At 46.1% G+C, this 18649-nt stretch overlaps 2 protein-coding genes across 2 annotated transcripts in view; one reads left to right on the top strand and one right to left on the bottom strand.

The window, feature by feature from the left end:
* The window catches only part of LOC125629724 (uncharacterized), a 121930-nt gene that overhangs the window by 52053 nt on the left and 51228 nt on the right, over nt 1-18649 (top strand). The window lies entirely within an intron of this gene.
* Nucleotides 10358-18649, bottom strand: part of LOC125629723 (uncharacterized) — a 30048-nt gene continuing 21756 nt past the window's right edge. The window contains 3 exon segments of the mRNA XM_048835116.2: nt 10358-15061; nt 15063-15768; nt 17873-17986. Coding sequence (XP_048691073.2) covers nt 15004-15061; nt 15063-15768; nt 17873-17986 — 878 coding nt within the window. The 3' untranslated portion in view covers nt 10358-15003.

The raw sequence follows: 18649 nt of genomic DNA, 5'->3' as shown, positions 1-18649 counted from the left end.
CGATCTGGGGCCACCACCATGGGCCAGGCCAGCGTTACCTTCGCGCCCGTACCCCAGTATCCATTGACCTTCCACTCATCCACCTCCAGGGTAACAAGGCACTCTCTCCGGAGGGACAGCCAGCTGCCAGTCACCTGCCCAACCCTGCTGCTACTGCCGCCCTGCTGCAAAGTAAACTTGGGGCTCCCTGCTGCCCATGTGAATGGCAGGGCAGCAGGGAAACCATCCCTTTCTCTCTATTTACTGATCATTCCTATACACTCTCCTCAGACTTTTTGACTTTTCCCTCTTATTGGCTAATCCTACACAATCCCCACAGCTATTGTGGATTGCTGTCAGATATTTAGTGTGGCCCCTTTTCTTCCCAATTCTCACAGACTGATGTAAAGTACCCTAAAAATTCACTCCATTGTTCTCTTTTGTTATCTATTGCTGTTTTAATATCCCCTGTGATTTCCCCATCCCTCTGACTATCCGGCATCAACAAAATCAACTCAGATTTCAATCTTCTGGCAGAGCTCCCCATCCTTGGAGCGGAGGCAGCTGGAATGGGAGAGGGAGATGAAAATGATGGAGCTGGAGGATCATGAAAAGCAACGTCAGCATGAGCAGGAGGAGAAGGAGAGGCAACGTGAGTATGAGCTGGAGCTGGCCAAGCTGAGGAGCAGTGGGGCCCCGGCGGCAAATTCCAATAATGATAGAAAATTCTGGCCAATTTTGTCCCTCTCTAATGCTCGAATAGTGCTATGAACTCCACTCTGGGTTGATCACTTTACCTATCAACTACTGATATAAATTCCTTCCGATATTTCCACTTTCCTCTCTTTCAAACTGCAGGAAGTTCAGGTTTTGGGGTGGAGAACAGTCCTGTATCGGTGGGAAGTGGTTTCATCAGCTGCCATCACCAGAGGGCTTTGATTAGTTTCAAGGGAACGGAGACTTCTCAATCTCTCTGCCTCTGTCTAGGTGTTTGAGTTTCCAATGCCATGCTGATAAATTGCATCGCTGATGCTTGACCACGCTTTCGTTCAGTATGAAATATAGGCAAGAGACCCAATAGCCAATGTCAGTCATGTGGATTAATATGGTACAGGAGGTTCTGTATGATACCAGTGTCTGAAGAGCCATCCCATACGGTGATGTTACACACAGCGGCGTGTGAACTGCCTGTTCAGGGAGGCTAGCCCCCAGCCCTGCCCCTTCTGCCCCATTCCCCTTTCCTGCCGAAGCTCAGAGCAACCCCAGCATCCCCAGCCCCAGAGCACCGGGAAGTGCAAGCACTGGCCCCAGCCACCCTGAGACCCAAGCCACAGGCCAGCCTGCCCCAGTCCGGGCCATGGGGGAAGAGTGGGATGCAGGAGGAGGCCTGGGGGTGGAGGGTTGGCAGGGCCACGCATGGCTATTTAGGGAGGCTCAACCTCCCCTGGCCTGTGATACCCACCGCCCATATTGTTACATTCACTTTATGCCAAAGTTACATCCTTAAAGCTATCTTTTTATACCCTACTGGTTTACCAGTAAAAGGTCCCATATAAGTCATTTCAGACTAGATTATGTTTTATCTTAATTATCTGGTACCATGGTGTACCCTTTCTCTTTTTTCTGAACCCACCATTCATCCCAGGTCATGGTGCACCCTTATCTTAGCTCTGGGCACATACATTCCAGTAACTAAGGGGTACGAAGACACTCCTGGGCTGTACCTGTACCTGTACCTGTATAAATAGGTTTGTGAGGGTAACTGCCTTCCTGTTGCTATAAGGTGGGGTGGCCAAAGTGTGGTTCTTTTACAGTTAAAATCTGGCTTGCGGATCCCCCCCCATGTCCTCCCCCCATCCTCTGCCTACCAGACTTGGGGACGCGGGGGGGGAGGCTCAGGGCTTCTGCCCTGCAGTGGGGTGGTGGGGCTAGAGGCTTTTGCCAGAGATGACTGGTGCATTCTGAGAGTGTGGGGGCACAATTTAAAGATTCAGCCCCCCAACAGCTTGAATCACCCGCAGCCCAGGCACACCCCTCTCTTACCCTCAGTGGCTCTTCCTGCAGCCCTCAGCTGTTTGTCGCTGCCTTTCCCCAGGGCTGCAGCTCCCAGCTTGCAGGTTCCAGCACCAGACATGCAAAGAGGGGGCCTGGCAGTACCATGAGACCAAGCAGGGCCAGTAAACCGTGGCAAAAATATGGGGGAGGAGCACTTGAGCCCTCTTGCCCCCTTCCGCCTGTCATTTCTGTCTTCTGCCTGGGGAAGGGGCGCTTGGGACTTGAGCCCCATGGGGAGGTCCTGCTGGGGCTCAGGGCTTCTGCAGGAGCAGGGCTGAAGCCCCAAGCCCTGGCAGGCACACCCTGGCTCTCGAACTTCTGAAGATTGTCATCTGTGGCTTATACCCCTGGTATAAGGAAACAATTATATATCCTGATACTAACAGTTTTCCCAGCTACTTAAGCCAAAATTTACCTCAGCTCATGCCAGATGTTACAGGATGAATGAACAGGATTATAACAAAGGTACTGGCTAATCTGGTCTATATAACTGCTCTATTAATGCTTAATGTGTGTACTTAATGCCTAATATATCTGTAGGCTAGCCAGCATATATTAGTCAACAGTCAGATGCTGCTTCCATTGAGATGTGGGATCCGGGACTGAACAGCTGCTGTTCCCCCAGTGGGAATGCTACGAGAGACCTTCATTAAAGCTCCCTCTGTGCCCAGCCAGGGTGGGGGCTTTCACCTGCAAGGACTAGCGCCTAGCGCAACTGACATCAGCTCCTGAGTCGGAGACTCCAGGTGATTGCGGGAGACCTTGGGGAAAGTGCTGGACACAGGTCATTCTCTGCCCCTCAGGTGTCTTCAGCTCCCAGAGCTGCTGCCGTCACTGATGCACACAGGGTCTTGCTCCCGTTAGAACTTGCATCAGCTAATCCAGTTGCAGATCGAATGCCCCTGGAAATGGCCCAGTGATCAAGTCTCCCAGCCAGAGTGGAGAGAGGGAAAGAGGAGAGAGACACTGAAAGAGGCAGCAGGAGAAATAAGTGGGGAGAGAGATACCCAGCTCTCAAACGAGCCTAGACACACACATTGCAACATCATGTTCCTGTGAACAAGGTGAGGGGCAGATGGAGGAAAAGCCAGTTCCTGCCTCGGCCTCATCCCCACGCCACTGCGGGAGAGTGCTATCCCAAGGACTTATGTCTGAGGGAGCCCCTCAAAGCAGCTCCTTTGGTTCTGCTCCTTTCTAGTGTTTGGTTCAGACTCTCTTCCTGGGAGGGTTTAAAAAAGTCTCCATGGGTTTAGCCCATGTGCAAAGGGCTGGGTCTGTGCTGCAAAAAAGCAACTGTGTGTTTGCCCAGCAAGGTGGAGTCTAGAAAGTCCGTCTGCCAGGAAAGAGACTGGGGGAAAATCAGGTGTCAAAAGCTCCTACTGAAACCTCTTCAGTTGCCACTCTGTCCTTGAGGGGCTGCAGAACACCACCCACATTTTGGGTCAGATTGTCCCATCCTCTCCATCACCAGGGACGAGAATCCCTGCCTGAAATAGGTCCACTGTTATCAGGAAGTTTTTGGGGGGGTTGCTGCTGGGGGGGGGTAAATAGATAGGAGGTGGACGCTGGTGGGGAGGGGGCAGAAAATACACCGGCTAGAGAAAGGGAGGGAGATAAAGTATAACAAACATGCTGAGACTTGTTTAACCTGGTGCCTAAATTCTAGGAAAAGACTCAGGGGGGTGAGAGGTGGAAGTTCCTCTCTTTTTATGGAACAGGAAACAACCCACCTAGGTGGGGTAGGAAAACGGACCAGACTCCCAGTGCTGGAGCCTGACCCAACTAACCAACAGCTGCTGTGAGATAGGAAGAAGGCGACCATTATGAAGGGGCTTAGGGTACACATGCCCCTTGCCTTATATCCAGCTCCTCACAATGAGGAGGATGTTGGGCTTCCTACCAGGGAGCTCTCCCTGGACTGTGCTAGGGGCTCCATCTCCTCTGTCAGTCTGTGGCTAGTAGGTATGTGATGAATATGAAGACCCTGCCCCCTCTATCTGTTGGGAGAGACAAGGAGCTCTCTCCTTATCCCCTCACCCTGATGCCTCCTTGGATGCTCTGAGCAGGGTGGGGGTGGGACTCTGTTGACTGCAAGTCTCCCAGAGCTTCCTTTGATTGTCCCTGCTCCCCCATGAATGATGGGGCTGTGAGTGGGGCAGCAGACACTGAGTATGGGCCTCTTGCTCTTTCAGGGGCCGGTGACCTTCGAGGAGGTGGCTGTGTATTTCACCAGGGAAGAGGGGGCTCTGCAGAGACGTCATGCAGGAGAACTCTGAGAATGTGACCTCGCTGGGTAAGGCGTCCCGTTCCCTCAGTTCTTAGAAGTGGAAATGCAGAGTTAAGGATCACAACACCCCACAATGCCACCTCTCCTCTGCCCTGTTTCAGCATCACCCCGACATGCCAGTGACACACACACTAGCTCTCTCCCCTCCCCTGCTACAGAACGCTCTGGGAACGGAGCAGTTCAGCACAAAGTCTAATGTCTTCTCTTGGCTAAGGCAAAACTTGTATTTAGGTCCAGCATAACGAACAGAAGCTGCCTACCCTGGGCTGACACTCAAACACTGAGCCACATAAACCACCTGAGACTTGTAAAATGTTACCACTCCTGTACTCTTGTGCTGAATTTTCCTTCTGAGTCATTGCCTTCACTTGCCCCTCACTAAGCCCAGCAGACCACTTGCATGTAGGCCACCAGACTGCTGACAATCCTCATGGCAAGAGCATAACCTTTTGCACCATTACTGACAACACTCAGCACTGAAACGAGGCATAGTTGCTCTTTCAGATTTCACTTGCACCTGACTTCATATCACAACCACAGCTCTGCCAAACTATTTCAACTAATCCCTCCCCCATTCAGTGACAGCTACACCTGACCCAGTGCACACAGCTGGAGGGCATGCAGACAAATGCTGGCATTCCGATCTGTGAACACAACATAATGGCATATTCTTAGATCTTCCTCATATCTATTATGGATTTATTGTTTGTTTGTTTTTTGGGGGGGGAGGGTGAAAGGCCAGGAGAGACTATTAAATCATCTAGTCTGACCTCTTGTATAACAGAGGCCACAGAATTTCATCCAATTACTGCTGTACCGAGCTGAATACCTTGTGTTTGACTAAATCCTCCTCCAGAAAGGCATCCAGTCTTGACCTGAAAACTTCAAGAGATGGAGAATCCTCCACTTCCTTTGGTAGTTTTAAACCTTTGCTCCACCCAGACTGACACATTCCCAGTGGCTCCTGCCAGCTCCAGGATTAGGCAAAGTTAAAGTTGCATTGAAGAGGTGTTGTGTACCTTCACTCTTCATTTCCTAGCTTTCAGAGATTTAAGCTAAGCCACCGTCCATGTCGTGTAAGACTGTGGTTCTCAGCCAGGGGTACGTGTACACCTGGGGGTACACAGAGGTCTTCTGGGGGTGCATCAACTCATCTAAAGATTCCCTAGTTTTACAACCAGATACATAAAAAGCACTTGCGAAGTCAGTACAATCTAAAATGTCACACAACTTGTTTAGACTGCTCTATATACAGTAGACTGCTCTAAATATACACTGAAATGTAAGTACAAGATTTATATCCCACTTGATTTATTTTATAATGATATGGTGAAAATGAGAAAGTCAGACATTTTTTCAGTACTAGTGTGCTATGACACTTTTGTATTTTTATGTCTGATTTTGTAAGCAAGTAGTTTAAGAGAGGTGAAATTTGAGGCTACGCAAGAGAAATCAGACTCCTGAAAGGGGGACAGTAGTCTGGAAAGATTTAGAGCCACTGTTCTAGACCTCGAATAATTTTTGTTGCTCTTCTCTGGACTTTCTCCAATTTGTCTACCTCTTTCCTGAAATGTGGTGCCCAGAACTGGACACAACACCCCAGTTGAGGCCTAATCAGCGCAGAGTAGAGCGGAAGAATTACTTCTCACGTCTTGCTTACGACACTCTTGCTAATACAGCCCAGAATGATGTTTGCTTTTTTTGAAGCAGTGTTACGCTGTTGACTCATATTTAGCTAATCCACTGTGACCCCCCAGATCCCTGTCTGCAGCGCTCCTTCCTACGCAGTCATTTTTTTTCCCAAATATTATTTTCACTTTTTTATCTCACCACTGCTCAATTCCTACTCCTCCCACCTCATGTTCCCTTCCCACTGGGACCTGAGCTACTATCTCTGAGCCCTTTATGTTCCTCCCAACCACAAGATGATCCCTCCCAGTCATGACAATAATTCTGTTGCTACTTCTGATTTCCTTTCCATCTTCCCTGTGATTTCATTGTCCTGAGATTTCAAGGTCCTGGGCTGGAACTCAGAGAGGGTGGGCCTGGGTGTCCCCTACCTCTTCCCTGGACCACGAGGGGGAAGAGTGGGTGACAAAGATAAAAGAAGCCACATACAAGATAGAGTCAGGGGACAGGCTTGGAAGCTGTTAGAAAAGTCCTAAAAAAACAAAGTCTATCAACCCAAGAAGGGGAATGAACTGAACAGGGACCTGGCTGCATAGCTAGGCCACACAGAAGACCAGGTGTTTGTAGCCCCAAGAATGGTAAAATGTACCGCTAGCCAGGTACAATCTTTGCAGTGCTGAACCTGGACACAAGGAGGTGCTCTGGAGAGGAGAGACTTGACGACAAGTGTACTAACAGGAGCATCCTATGTAAGACGTGGTCGTTAATTGTTGCGCTCTACTTTGGCGCAGGTGAGACCTCAGATCATAGAATCATAGAATATCAGGGTTGGAAGGGACCTCAGGAGGTCATCTAGTCCAACCCCCTGCTCAAAGCAGGACCAATCCTCAATTAAATCATCCCAGCCAGGGCTTTGTCAAGCCTGACCTTAAAAACTTTGAAGGAAGGAGATTCCACCACCTCCCTAGGTAACGCATTCCAGTGTTTCACCACCCTCCTAGTGAAAAAGTTTTTCCTAATATCCAACCTAAATCTCCCCCACTGCCACTTGAGACCATTACTCCTTGTTCTGTCATCTGCTACCACTGAGAACAGTCTAGATCCATCCTCTTTGGAACCCCCTTTCAGGTAGTTGAAAGCAGCTACCAAATCCCTCCTCATTCTTCTCTTCCACCGACTAAACAATCCCAGTTCCCTCAGCCTCTCCTCATAAGTCATGTGTTCCAGTCCCCTAATCATTTTTGTTGCCCTCTGCTGGACTCTCTCCAATTTTTCCACATCCTTCTTGTAGTGTGGGACCCAAAACTGGAGACAGTACTCCAGATGAGGCCTCACCAATGTTGAATAGAGGGGAATGATCACATCCCTCAATCTGCTGGCAATGCCCCTACCTATACATCCCAAAATGCCATTAGCCTTCTTGGCAACAAGGGCACACTGTTGACTCATATCCAGCTTCTCGTCCACTGTAACCCCTAGGTCCTTTTCTGCAGAACTGCTGCCGATCCATTCGGTCCCTAGTCTGTAGCGGTGCATGGGATTCTTCTGTTCTAAGTGCAGGACTCTGCACTTGTCCTTGTTGAACCTCACCAGATTTCTTTTGGCCCAATCCTCTAATTTCTCTAAGTCCCTCTGTATCCTATCCCTACCCTCCAGTGTATCTACCTCTCCTCCCAGTTCAGTGTCATCTGCAAACTTGCTGAGGGTGCAATCCACACCATCCTCCAGATCATTTATGAAGATATTGAACAAAACTGGCCCAAGGACCAACCCTTGGGGCACTCCACTTGATACCGGCTGCCAACTAGACATGAAGCCATTGATCACTACCCGTTGAGCCCGACAATCTAGCCAACTTTCTATCCACCTTATAGTCTATTCATCCAGCCCATACTTCTTTAACTTGCTGACAAGAATACTGTGGGAGACCGTGTCAAAAGCTTTGCTAAAGTCAAGGAACAACATGTCCACTGCTTTCCCCTTATCCACGGAGCCAGTTATCTCGTCATAGAAGGCAATTAGATTAGTCAGGCATGACTTGCCCTTGGTGAATCCATGGTGACTGTTCCTGATCACTTTCCTCTCCTCTAAGTGCTTCAGAATTGATTTCTTGAGGACCTGCTCCATGATTTTTCCAGGGACTAAGGTGAGGTGAGGCTGGAGTATTGCATCCAATTCTGCGCACCGCATGTTAAAAAAAAGAAGTGGAAATTGGAGAGAGTCCAGAAGAGAGCAACAAAGACAATGGAAGGGTTAAAAAAACCTGACTGATGAGGACGGGTTAAAAATATGGGGCATTTAGTCTGGAGAAAAGAAGACTGGCGGGTGGGAGAAAAATGGTAAGTCTTCAAATCTAGTAAGGGCTGCTATAAGGATATGGATCACTGGTTCTCATTGGCCACAGAGGACAGGCCAAGAAGTAATGGGCTTCATCTGCTGCACGGCACATTGAGGTTAGATGTTAGGAAAAGCACTTTCATTCTAAGGGTGGGTAAGCTCTGGAATAGGCTCCCAGTGGAGGTCATGGATGCCCCATCCTTGTAGGTTTTTCAGAACAGCTTAGACAAACACCAGTTGGGAATGATCTAGGTTTCCTTGGTCCTGAGTCGGTGCATGGGGCTAGATAAGTGACCTCTTGAAGTCCCTTCCAGCACTACCTTTCTAGGATTCTGCCATTCTATAACCTCCACATGTTGGGGGATTTTCCTTGTCTTTTCCATTATCCCCAGAGACGACCCTGCTGCTGATTGGGGTTAGAGACGGAGCTGGCCTGGGGGCAGAGAGGGAAAGAGGACAGAACTATGCTGGGGACAGGAGGCACAGGCAGAAGCAGAGCCTCAGCTGGGGCTGGAGCTGCAGCTTGGGGGTGGGGGCACGCTGAAGGCAGGGCCAGAGTGGAGCTGGGGGCAGAGTGGCACCCCCCAAAAAACCTAGGGGGGCACACCCCAGTTTGGGGACCACTGCTCTATCTTCTCAGCTCATTGTGCTTGGAAGAGGGGTGATGCCCTGCCCTGCTGATTATTAATTTCCTGATTATTAATGAAGCTAGCTAATGGACACGACCTTGACAACAGATTTTTTTAAAAAAATGGTTCAAAGCTGCTAACATGGTCTGGATGAATGGGTGGTCTTTTATTTTTGGTTAGCTCCATTTGTTTTGAACCCAACCGTTGCTAGGAATAGCTGTATCTGGGCTGGGCTCTAGTCTTCTTTGAGTTTTACTCAGTGCTTGGATGGACAATTGTTAATCCAGTTGATCACATCTTTTAATTGTGATGCATCATCATAATCAGTCAAATCAGGGAAATCTACTCCATCCCACTTTGGAGGCTTATGCAGAATTTAGAACGCACCCCATGTCTTTTATGTTTCCATCTGAATTTTAATAGCACATACTTCCATGTTTTCACGGTCATGGCAGGGATACCAACAAGGGTGCACTGAAACAAAAACAACAACTTTGGAAAGACAATTCCTCTGTACCGAGGCTACCTTACCTAGCCAAGAAAATTCCTGTTTGTTCCATTGTCCTGGGTCTTCTTATTTTATTCCACATTGGAGGGTAATTTGCCTTAGAATGATTTGTATGTTTCTCCACCATATTTATTCATAAACAATTTAAATATTTCTTTACCCATTTAAATTTATGCAGCTGATGACGGTTTGGTTTTTACATTTGGGGAATATTAATTCCTAACATTTTGGATTCATCATAGTTCATTTTGAAGCCTGATAGCTATCTAAATCCCAAAATCCATTGTTCTATATATATATATATATGAGGCTTCTGGCTCCTCTCACTATAAACAAGACATCATCAGCGTTCAATGCTATTTTGACTTCTAGCCCAGAAGGCATTTTGATGCCCTTTACCAACTGGCTCATTCTCATCTTTTACTGCAGATGGTTCCATTGCCAAAGCAAAGGGAGTGGGGGGAAAGGGGAAAACTGTAAAAAACAGGGCACAAACCGCAAACTGGTTGTGAGTCCTAAACTTATTGCACCAAGTGCAAAGTCCTCAGGCCTATGAACTGCCTCACAGAAAGTCCCCTTGGGTATTCCAGTCTGTCTTGCCACCCTGGTGAGCATCTCTCTGCGATAAACAGCCCCAGAAATGACCCGTGCCTGCTAATAGTGGGGGTCAGAATTAGGGCAGCTGGCTTCAGCAGTGCTACTGAGCATGCTCAGTCTGTGTGAGCATCCTCAGTACAAGCCAAGCAGCAAATCTGGGGGGCAGGCACATGACCCCACATGTTCACCTCGCCCCCCTGCATTTCCTCTGGGTGGCCCCTTACACCAAGAATCACAGCAATATTCAGATTAGCCCTGATCCTAAAGGACCAGTCTCTTATCCCAGGTCAATTACACTTTAGGTCTTATACCAAAGTCAACTCTTGTAGCCATTCCTATAGTAAACTATATGAAGGTTTATTAACTTGGAAAAAGAAGTCAGAGAGTTACCTACAAGGTTGAAGCAAGCAAACACAGATGCACAAATGAGTTACACAGTCTTCGGTTTCTGCCATATTTCTCCTTTAGGACTAACCCAGACTAAGCAACTGGGGATCTCTTACTTATGTCTAGAAACACCTTTCCTCCCTGCCCCCCCAAGAATCCAAGCATCATTGAGATCCATAGTTCCTTTTGTTTGGGGTATTTATCTCCCTCCTGCCATGTGTTCTGAGCTTTAAAGTCAGTTGATGGGATGAGTCCATGCGCAGAACTCATCTTCATGGGGACGAGAATGGAACAAGTCTTTCGTCCTTTCGTTGATGTAGAGTTTCCAGTTGTAAAATCCAACCATAGCCCGTCTGGCAATAGGGGGGCTGGGGAAGGGGGAACAATTTCTGTAGAAGAGCAGCCATTCGCACTAATTAATATCCCCTCCTGTATGGTGATACGTACAGTCACAGAGGCTCACACGACACACATTCAACATATTACAACATGGAATTATGTTACAATATGGAACATAGATAGAACAACTAAGATTAATGCATGGCATTCAACAGAGTCTAAACATTAAACACTTTCTTAGCAGTCTAATACCTATTTTATCAAAAGTATCCCACAAGACAGATTCCAGTATCTGTTAGTGTCCAGTTCAGACATGGGGGACTTGCCACAAGCTGGCCCCTGGCCTGCCATGCTCACACCTGCCTCATATCCCTATACAAATTCCAAGGAGGGAATTGATGACTATTAACAAAAGCCGACACTCAAGGAGGAATATATAGGGTGGATGAACAACAAATAAAACCGAGAACTCTTAGTACTAATACTAAATTATATATTACTATAAAATACTAAACTGTATTAAACAATACAGTGAAGATCAAATCACAAAAATCAAAGCACTAATGCCACTGCATTGGACTCAAGTCATCAATGGAGCCAAATCATCAGATTAATACAGCAGATAATCAACTCTTATAAATGCTAAAACTCGAATCCAAGGAGCTAGCTGAAAATTAGGGGTGAAATATGCTGTGGCTACAGACAACATGGCCTGACCCAGTTGGAATGAGACAGACTTTGGGTTAATGTCAGCTAGGAAAAGTCTCCCTTAACCAAGCAGTTTTCTTATAATATCTATTGTTACAAACCAAATTTTGTCGGAATGTGTGAACCCCAAAGGTATCAAATGTGAAAGGAAAACAAGTTTTGAGGACGTTTCCATAGTCAGGTCTCAGGGTTAATATTCTAAGAGCTGGCCTCAAAAGGAAAAGGGGGTTCAGCACCTGTAAAAATAGTTAGTTGCAAAGGTTTTAGCAGAAAAAGTACCCACTGCATCACTACTCTTACAAATAAATGTGGACATCTCATGACAGATGTCACATCCTTTGCAAATAAGAGAAGAGGGGTACTCAGTGACTTTTGCAGTCTAACTGGATAAAAGGTTACATAAGAGAAAAAAATACTTAAAGACAAGTTAACAGAAATTCACTTTGATGTGTATCAAAATAAATTCCATTCAAAATAGAAACAATTGACATCTATACCAGGTCTGTAGTCTCATATACAGTATTTCTCTTACATATCCACCATCCCAATACTTGGAGTGAGTTTTTACTTCAGAACTTTTTAGTCTGAAGGGGGTAAATTACATTGCATAAACTTTTCAGGATTATCCATCATTTCCTTTATTACTAACAAAACAAATATATATATACAACTCTCAGTTTTCCAATGATCACATAATTAGTCTCTTACTCTTTAACCACCATCTTTGTGTTTAATTTCATTTTCGCTGGTTATAACAACATATTCAAAGCTTACAAAATCTTATCATACATCAGTTTTCTTTTAATTCCCATTTCCACCAAGTGAACTTTTATGTCAAGTTGATGTTTACCCCAACATAGGTTCTTCCACATCTACAGGTTCATTTAAGTTTGGGTCTTCTGTCATAAGTTTTGGAGAGAAGAGCCTCACACTATGTAGCGAGATTTGCATCACAAGCAAACACCTGTATGCTATTTCCACACTTTCTAATCTTTCGAAGTAGCAGGAGGTGGAAGAGAAGTGATACAAATGCTTGAGACACAAGAGCAAAACTATGAGACAAAAGAATAGCATCAGGACTCAACATTTATGTATGTTGAAGTCTCAACTTGGAATCTGACAAATTCATTCCCTCACTGTAGCCATCACTTGCACAAAAGGGAAGTCGTTGTTGCCCAACCAGGCAGCCAGATTGTGATCCTTGAGGAAAGAATGTTCTCTGAAGACATCAGCTGTTTCTCTTGTTACCTCATGAAACGTTGGATCCAAATGGAAAAGGACAATTGTCCACGGATCTAAGCATGGCATCCTTTGGCCATCAGTGACACTGAACTAGGAAATGGTGTTCTAAAACAATTTGACTTGTGCACCGTTCACCAGAGCTTTTTGACTTTGTGATGTAAGCTAACAACTGGCTGCATGCTATTTCTACCTGAACTCTTGCCAAATCTTTGGCCTTGGTCAAGGTTAATTTACACCCCAAATCTCAAGAGTGTTAGTGAGGAATGGTCTCTCCCAAGCATGCTCAATTTCTTTCTTTAATCTGGTGGCACAGGTCTAAATTAGGGACTGGACACAAACCTGGATCCCGAATTTCTTTAAGCTAGTAGAGGTAGGATTTCTATTTGAAAACAGTTTTTTTTCCTGCAGCTACATAACATTCAACACTTACTTCATTTTATACACATTTACAGCACGTACAAGGGGTGAGTTCAACAAAAACACCACGTCTATTTCTCTACATCTGCATAGTTAGGGACAGTATTTACCAAATCACAGGAGTAACCTCCTGTCGGGCCTGGGTCACACGTGCTTTGGGGGGGAAAAATACATGGGCATTTTTGCCCAGTTGAAAGCCACATACTATGACACTGTCTCCCTGGATCATCTGAGATAATATTGACCTAAAGAACTGAATGGCATTGTGATCGCAGGCAATTACTTCAGTTAGTTGCACAGTCTGGGGTCTGCTATTGCTCACCAATTCAGACTGGAGACTTAAAAACGCTACTATTGCTTTGCTAGCATGCCAAATAGCTTGGAGTATTCAATCCTGTTGACTGAACTGCACTTGAATTTCCTGTGTGTCATAATGGAGAGGTGGGAGGAAAGCAAAAATATACTAAGAAATGACTATTTTAGCAAATGGTCATTTGTCTCAAAGTCCCCAGTAAATCTGAGCTACGTCCTGTCAAACTAAATTAATATCTGGTTGTGTGACCAAAGGGCCTCCAGGCATGAGAGAAAAACCCACCTCACAGAGAGGTCATGAGACACATTTAGGGTCATGTAACGTGAAATTCCACAGCAGGTTACATCCGATAACTCAGAAGCAGGACCACTGATTCTCCCATCATCTTCTCTGAGTCGTTCAAACCTCCTTCACTCACCACTGTCTCATTAGTGAGTTGTGTTATTTACAAAAGCTTTAGCATCATCAGAATGGGAGGAGGGGAGGGGGGAAGGAGTGCAAAACCAGCCAACTTTCCCATCTGCAAACAATCCCAACTCAGTAGGAAAGAGACCAAAGTGGCTTTGCCAATAGATGAAAACTGGGATTTAAACTCAGTATGATCACACTGTGTTTGGGATCCATTGGAATTCCCCTTCCAGGTCTGTGACACTCATCTCCAGCCCTAATGAGTCTGATTTAGGATCAAAGAAATCAAAGCACCATTCCGAAGCACAGAAACCTGAGGCTGCTGCATCACATGACTCTCTAGGATGTGGACGGGTAGAATGTGAAGACAAGACCTTCTATTTTAGCCGTGCGGAGATTAACGCTGCTGGGCTGATGGGGAAGGAGGGGATCCCTCTGACTCTCCCCACCTTCTTCGGGTGTCACAGTGGTGGAAAAGACACTTTTTTTCCCACCCATGCTCCTGCTTTTTATTATATTTAAATACATTTTAAATGAGAAAAATGGTAAAAAAAAGTATATAACTGCTCATCAGCACACCCTAGGGCAATGTGAGAACAGCAGAGAATGAGACAATTTATCCTCAAGGCAGAACTTGATGACTCTCACAACCGCTTTGCAATGGGAGGAACAATACAAATGTGCTGCTCTGGGCTTTTTTAGACTATGAAAAGCCATAAAAAGTGAGGTCAGCTCATGAGAAAATAGCCTAGCTAACCACACCCATTCCAGCAAGAGTAGCTGTCTTCTTCATTGGGATAGTGAACATGAGCTAGCTAACTGCATGGGAAAAACCTAGCGGAGGTGAGGCCCACGTAGACTGTGCTTCAATGTAGCTAATGAAGGTCATCCTTATCTCCCTCGCCTTGGTTGATGGACATTCCCGGCAAGAGAGACTAGCTCTCCCATGACTCATAGGAGTTGATAGAGAGGACCACGGTATTCATCCCAAGGAAGGGCGAGCAGCAAAACACAAAAGTGGACAACTCACGTGGGGAGGTGAGAGACCACAGTAAAGATAATTCTGCCAATATCCTTAAAGATCATTAGGTGGGAATTAACAAAAGCATTAATGCAAAACAAACAAACAAAAAAACCCAACAACTTTTGTCAGGCTTTGAAAAGGTTATTAAAAGGTGTTTCTCTCATGTGTAGTAAGGTGTGAGCTCAGTGTGAAGGTTTTCCCATACAAAGCATTCATAGGGTCTTGCATCTTTGTGGGTTCTCTGATGTGCATTAAGGTTTGATCTCCGCGTGAAGGTCTTCCTGCACTCACAGCACTCGTAGGGTCTCTCTCCGGTGTGGATCCTCTGATGTTTAATAAGGTTTGAGCTCTGGCTGAAGTTTTTCCCGCACTCACAGCACTCATAGGGTCTCTCCCCCGTGTGGATTCTCTGATGCGTGATAAGGTCTGAGCGGTACCGAAAGGTTTTCCCACACTCACAGCATTCGTAGGGTCTCTCTCCGGTGTGCATTCTCTGATGTCTAGTTAGGTGTGAGCTGTGAGTGAAGGTTTTCCCGCACTCTCCGCATTCATAGGGGCGCTCTCCTGTATGGATCCTCTGATGTTTAATAAGGTTTGAACTCAAACTGAAGGTCTTCCCACACTCAGCACATTTATAGGGTCTCTCTCCCATTGGGATTCTCTGCTGGGCTGTGCTTTCCTTGAAGTTGTTGTGAGTTTCCTGACAATTAGGGGATTTACCCACTTTCTCCCCTGGTTGACTTTCCGGCTGTCTCTCTGGCCTGTGCTGACTCTCACAGGCTTTTCCCTGCACATGATGCCTGGACACATTCCCTTGATATCCTTGCAATAATCCCCCATGTGCTTCCACTTGCTCAGCATGTTCCTGGTGAGGATTCTGCTCCACATTCTCACTCAGCATCCCACCGCCTGCTGGGATAGAGAAAGAAACCTCAGGATGAGTCTACGCTACAAAATTAAGTCAGCCTAAGTTCAGTCGACGTACACCCTCCACAGTAATTAAATTGCTTTTGCACGTCCATGCTAGGCTCTTTACGTCGGCAGTGCACGTCCTCACCAGGAGCGCTTGCACCAACTTAACAGGCAGCGTGGGGCATTGTGGGACAGCTTCTGAAAGGCAGTAACAGTCCATGCAAGCAACACAGTGTCTACACTGGCACTGCGTCAACATAATTACATCGACTTAAGCACCACACCTCTCACGAAGGGGGAATTATTAGAATGTAAGAATGGCCATACTGAATCATAGAATCATAGAATCATAGAATATAAGGGTTGGAAGGGACCCCAGAAGGTCATCTAGTCCAACCCCCTGCTCGAAGCAGGACCAATTCCCAGTTAAATCATCCCAGCCAGGGCTTTGTCAAGCCTGACCTTAAAAACCTCTAAGGAAGGAGATTCTACCACCTCCCTAAGTAACGCATTCCAGTGTTTCACCACCCTCTTAGTGAAAAAGTTTTTCCTAATATCCAATCTAAACCTCCCCCACTGCAGCTTGAGACCATTACTCCTCGTTCTGTCATCTGATACCATTGAGAACAGTCTAGAGCCATCCTCTTTGGAACCCCCTTTCAGGTAGTTGAAAGCAGCTATCAAATCCCCCCTCATTCTTCTCTTCTGCAGGCTAAACAATCCCAGCTCCCTCAGCCTCTCCTCATAACTCATGTGTTCCAGACCCCTAATCATTTTTGTTGCCCTTCGCTGGACTCTCTCCAATTTATCCACAGTTTATCCATCCAATTTATCCATACTGGGTCAGACCAATGGTCCATCTAGCCCAGTATCCTGCCTTCCGACAGTGGCCAATGCCAGGTGCCCCAGAGGGAATGAACAGAATAGGGAATCATCAAGTGATTCATCCCCTGTTGCCCATTCCCAGCTTCTGGCAAATAGAGGCAAGGGACCCCAACCCTGCCCATCCTGGCTAATAGCCATTGATGGACCTATCCTCCCTGAGTTTATCTAGTTCTTTTTTGAACCCTGTTATAGCCTTGGCCTCCACAACATGCTCTGGCAAGGAGTTTCCCAGGTTGACTCTGCGTTGTGTGAAGAAATACTTCCTTTGGTTTGTTTTAAACCTGCTGCCAATTAATTTCATTGGGTGACCCCTAGTACGTGTGTTATGAGAAGGGGCAAATAACACTTCTTTCTTTACTTTCTCCACACCCTTCATAATTTTACAGACCTCTCTCATATCCCCCCTTAGTTGTCTCTTTTCCAAGCTGAAAAGTCCCAGTCTTTTTAATCTCTCATCATACGAAAGCCGGTCCATACCCCTCATAATTTTTGTTGCCCTTTTCTGCTCCTTTCCCAATTCCAATATATCTTTTTTGTGATGGGACGACCACATCTGCTCACAGTATTCAAGATGCAGATGTACCATGGATTTATATAGAGGCAACATGATATTTTCTGTCTTATTATCTATCCCTTTCTTAATGATTCCCAGCATTCTGTTCGCTTTTTTGACGCCACTGCACATTGAGTGGATGTTTTCAGAGAACTATCCACAGTGACTCCAAGATCTCTTTCTTGAGTGGTCACAGCTGATTTAGACTCCATCATTTTATACATATAGTTGGGATTATTTAAGTCATTTAAGTCAGCGCAGTGGGGTGAGAGCTGCATTTTAGCATAGACACATTCAGAGTTAGTCGACAAGAGGCAGCTTACACTGACCTAACTCAGGGATGGAAAAGGGGAGAGCTAACCAAAATAACTGGAAAGACAGAAAAAAAAATCAGGAACTGAATTTCCCCAAACTCTTCCCTGTAGGAGAAAGAGAAGGGGGTGAAGTCTGCCTCCATCCTATCCAAACATTCAGGGGAGGGGAGACCAGTGAGGGAGCTCCTGCCAGGTGTGAGTCAGGATGGGTAGGAAGCCATGAGCGATAGCTGCCCTGAGGATCTGACACCCGCTGGGGACAATCCTGAACTCACAAGGCTTTTGTAGGGAATCCTAGCTCTTTCCTTCAGGCACTAACATCTTTTGAGTGGATTTAATTATTCCTCACCAGAACAGGTGGCCATCAGAATCTCTCTTTCCTCCAAGCCCTGGAGAACCGGGGGCCCTGGCTCTTCCATTTGTTTCACCTGGGAGATCACATCGGATTTGAACACAGGAAACCCTGCTCAGGGGAAGAAAAAGAAGCAAGATCAGGTGAATTAATTTAATTTGTTCAGAAAAAAAAAGTTCTATTATTTTAACAGCCCATTGTAATGCAGCTCCCCAAACGCTGAAAGGCGCGGGACACTGTGCTTAGGAGGGGTTTACTATTGCCATCTCTGATGGGAACACACAGCCAGACACTCGTCATGAAAGGATCCCAAAAACACAGAAAAGGTAACTCCATGTCCCAGAAACGGAGGACTCAGAGGGGAGCTCACTGACAGAGATCCAGAGACATAGAGAGAGTCATAGGGAAGACGGGATGGGTGAGCAAGCTGTGTCACGGAGGCCCAGTTGTGGCTCACTCCTCTGTGTCCGGAACACCTATAAGGTCTGACAAACTCACTCTGGTTTAATAGAATTTATTCAAAAAGTTTCTTGTAAGGCATCAGATGAAAGCCGGTGAAGAGCAACAAAAATGATTAAAGGTCTAGAAAACATGACTGATGAGGGAAGATTGAAAAAATTGGGTTTGTTTAGTCTGGAAAAGAAGAGTGAGAGGGGACATGATCACAGTTTCCAGGTACATAAAAGGTTGTTACAAGGAGGAGGGAGAAAAATTGTTCTTAACCGCTGAGGATAGGACAAGAAGCAATGGGCTTAAATTGCAGCAAGGGAGGTT

Source organism: Caretta caretta, chromosome 28 (genome assembly GCF_965140235.1).
Source record: "Caretta caretta isolate rCarCar2 chromosome 28, rCarCar1.hap1, whole genome shotgun sequence".
In the NCBI taxonomy this organism is placed as follows: Eukaryota; Metazoa; Chordata; order Testudines; family Cheloniidae; genus Caretta; species Caretta caretta.
This window is presented reverse-complemented; position numbering and strand designations above follow the sequence as displayed.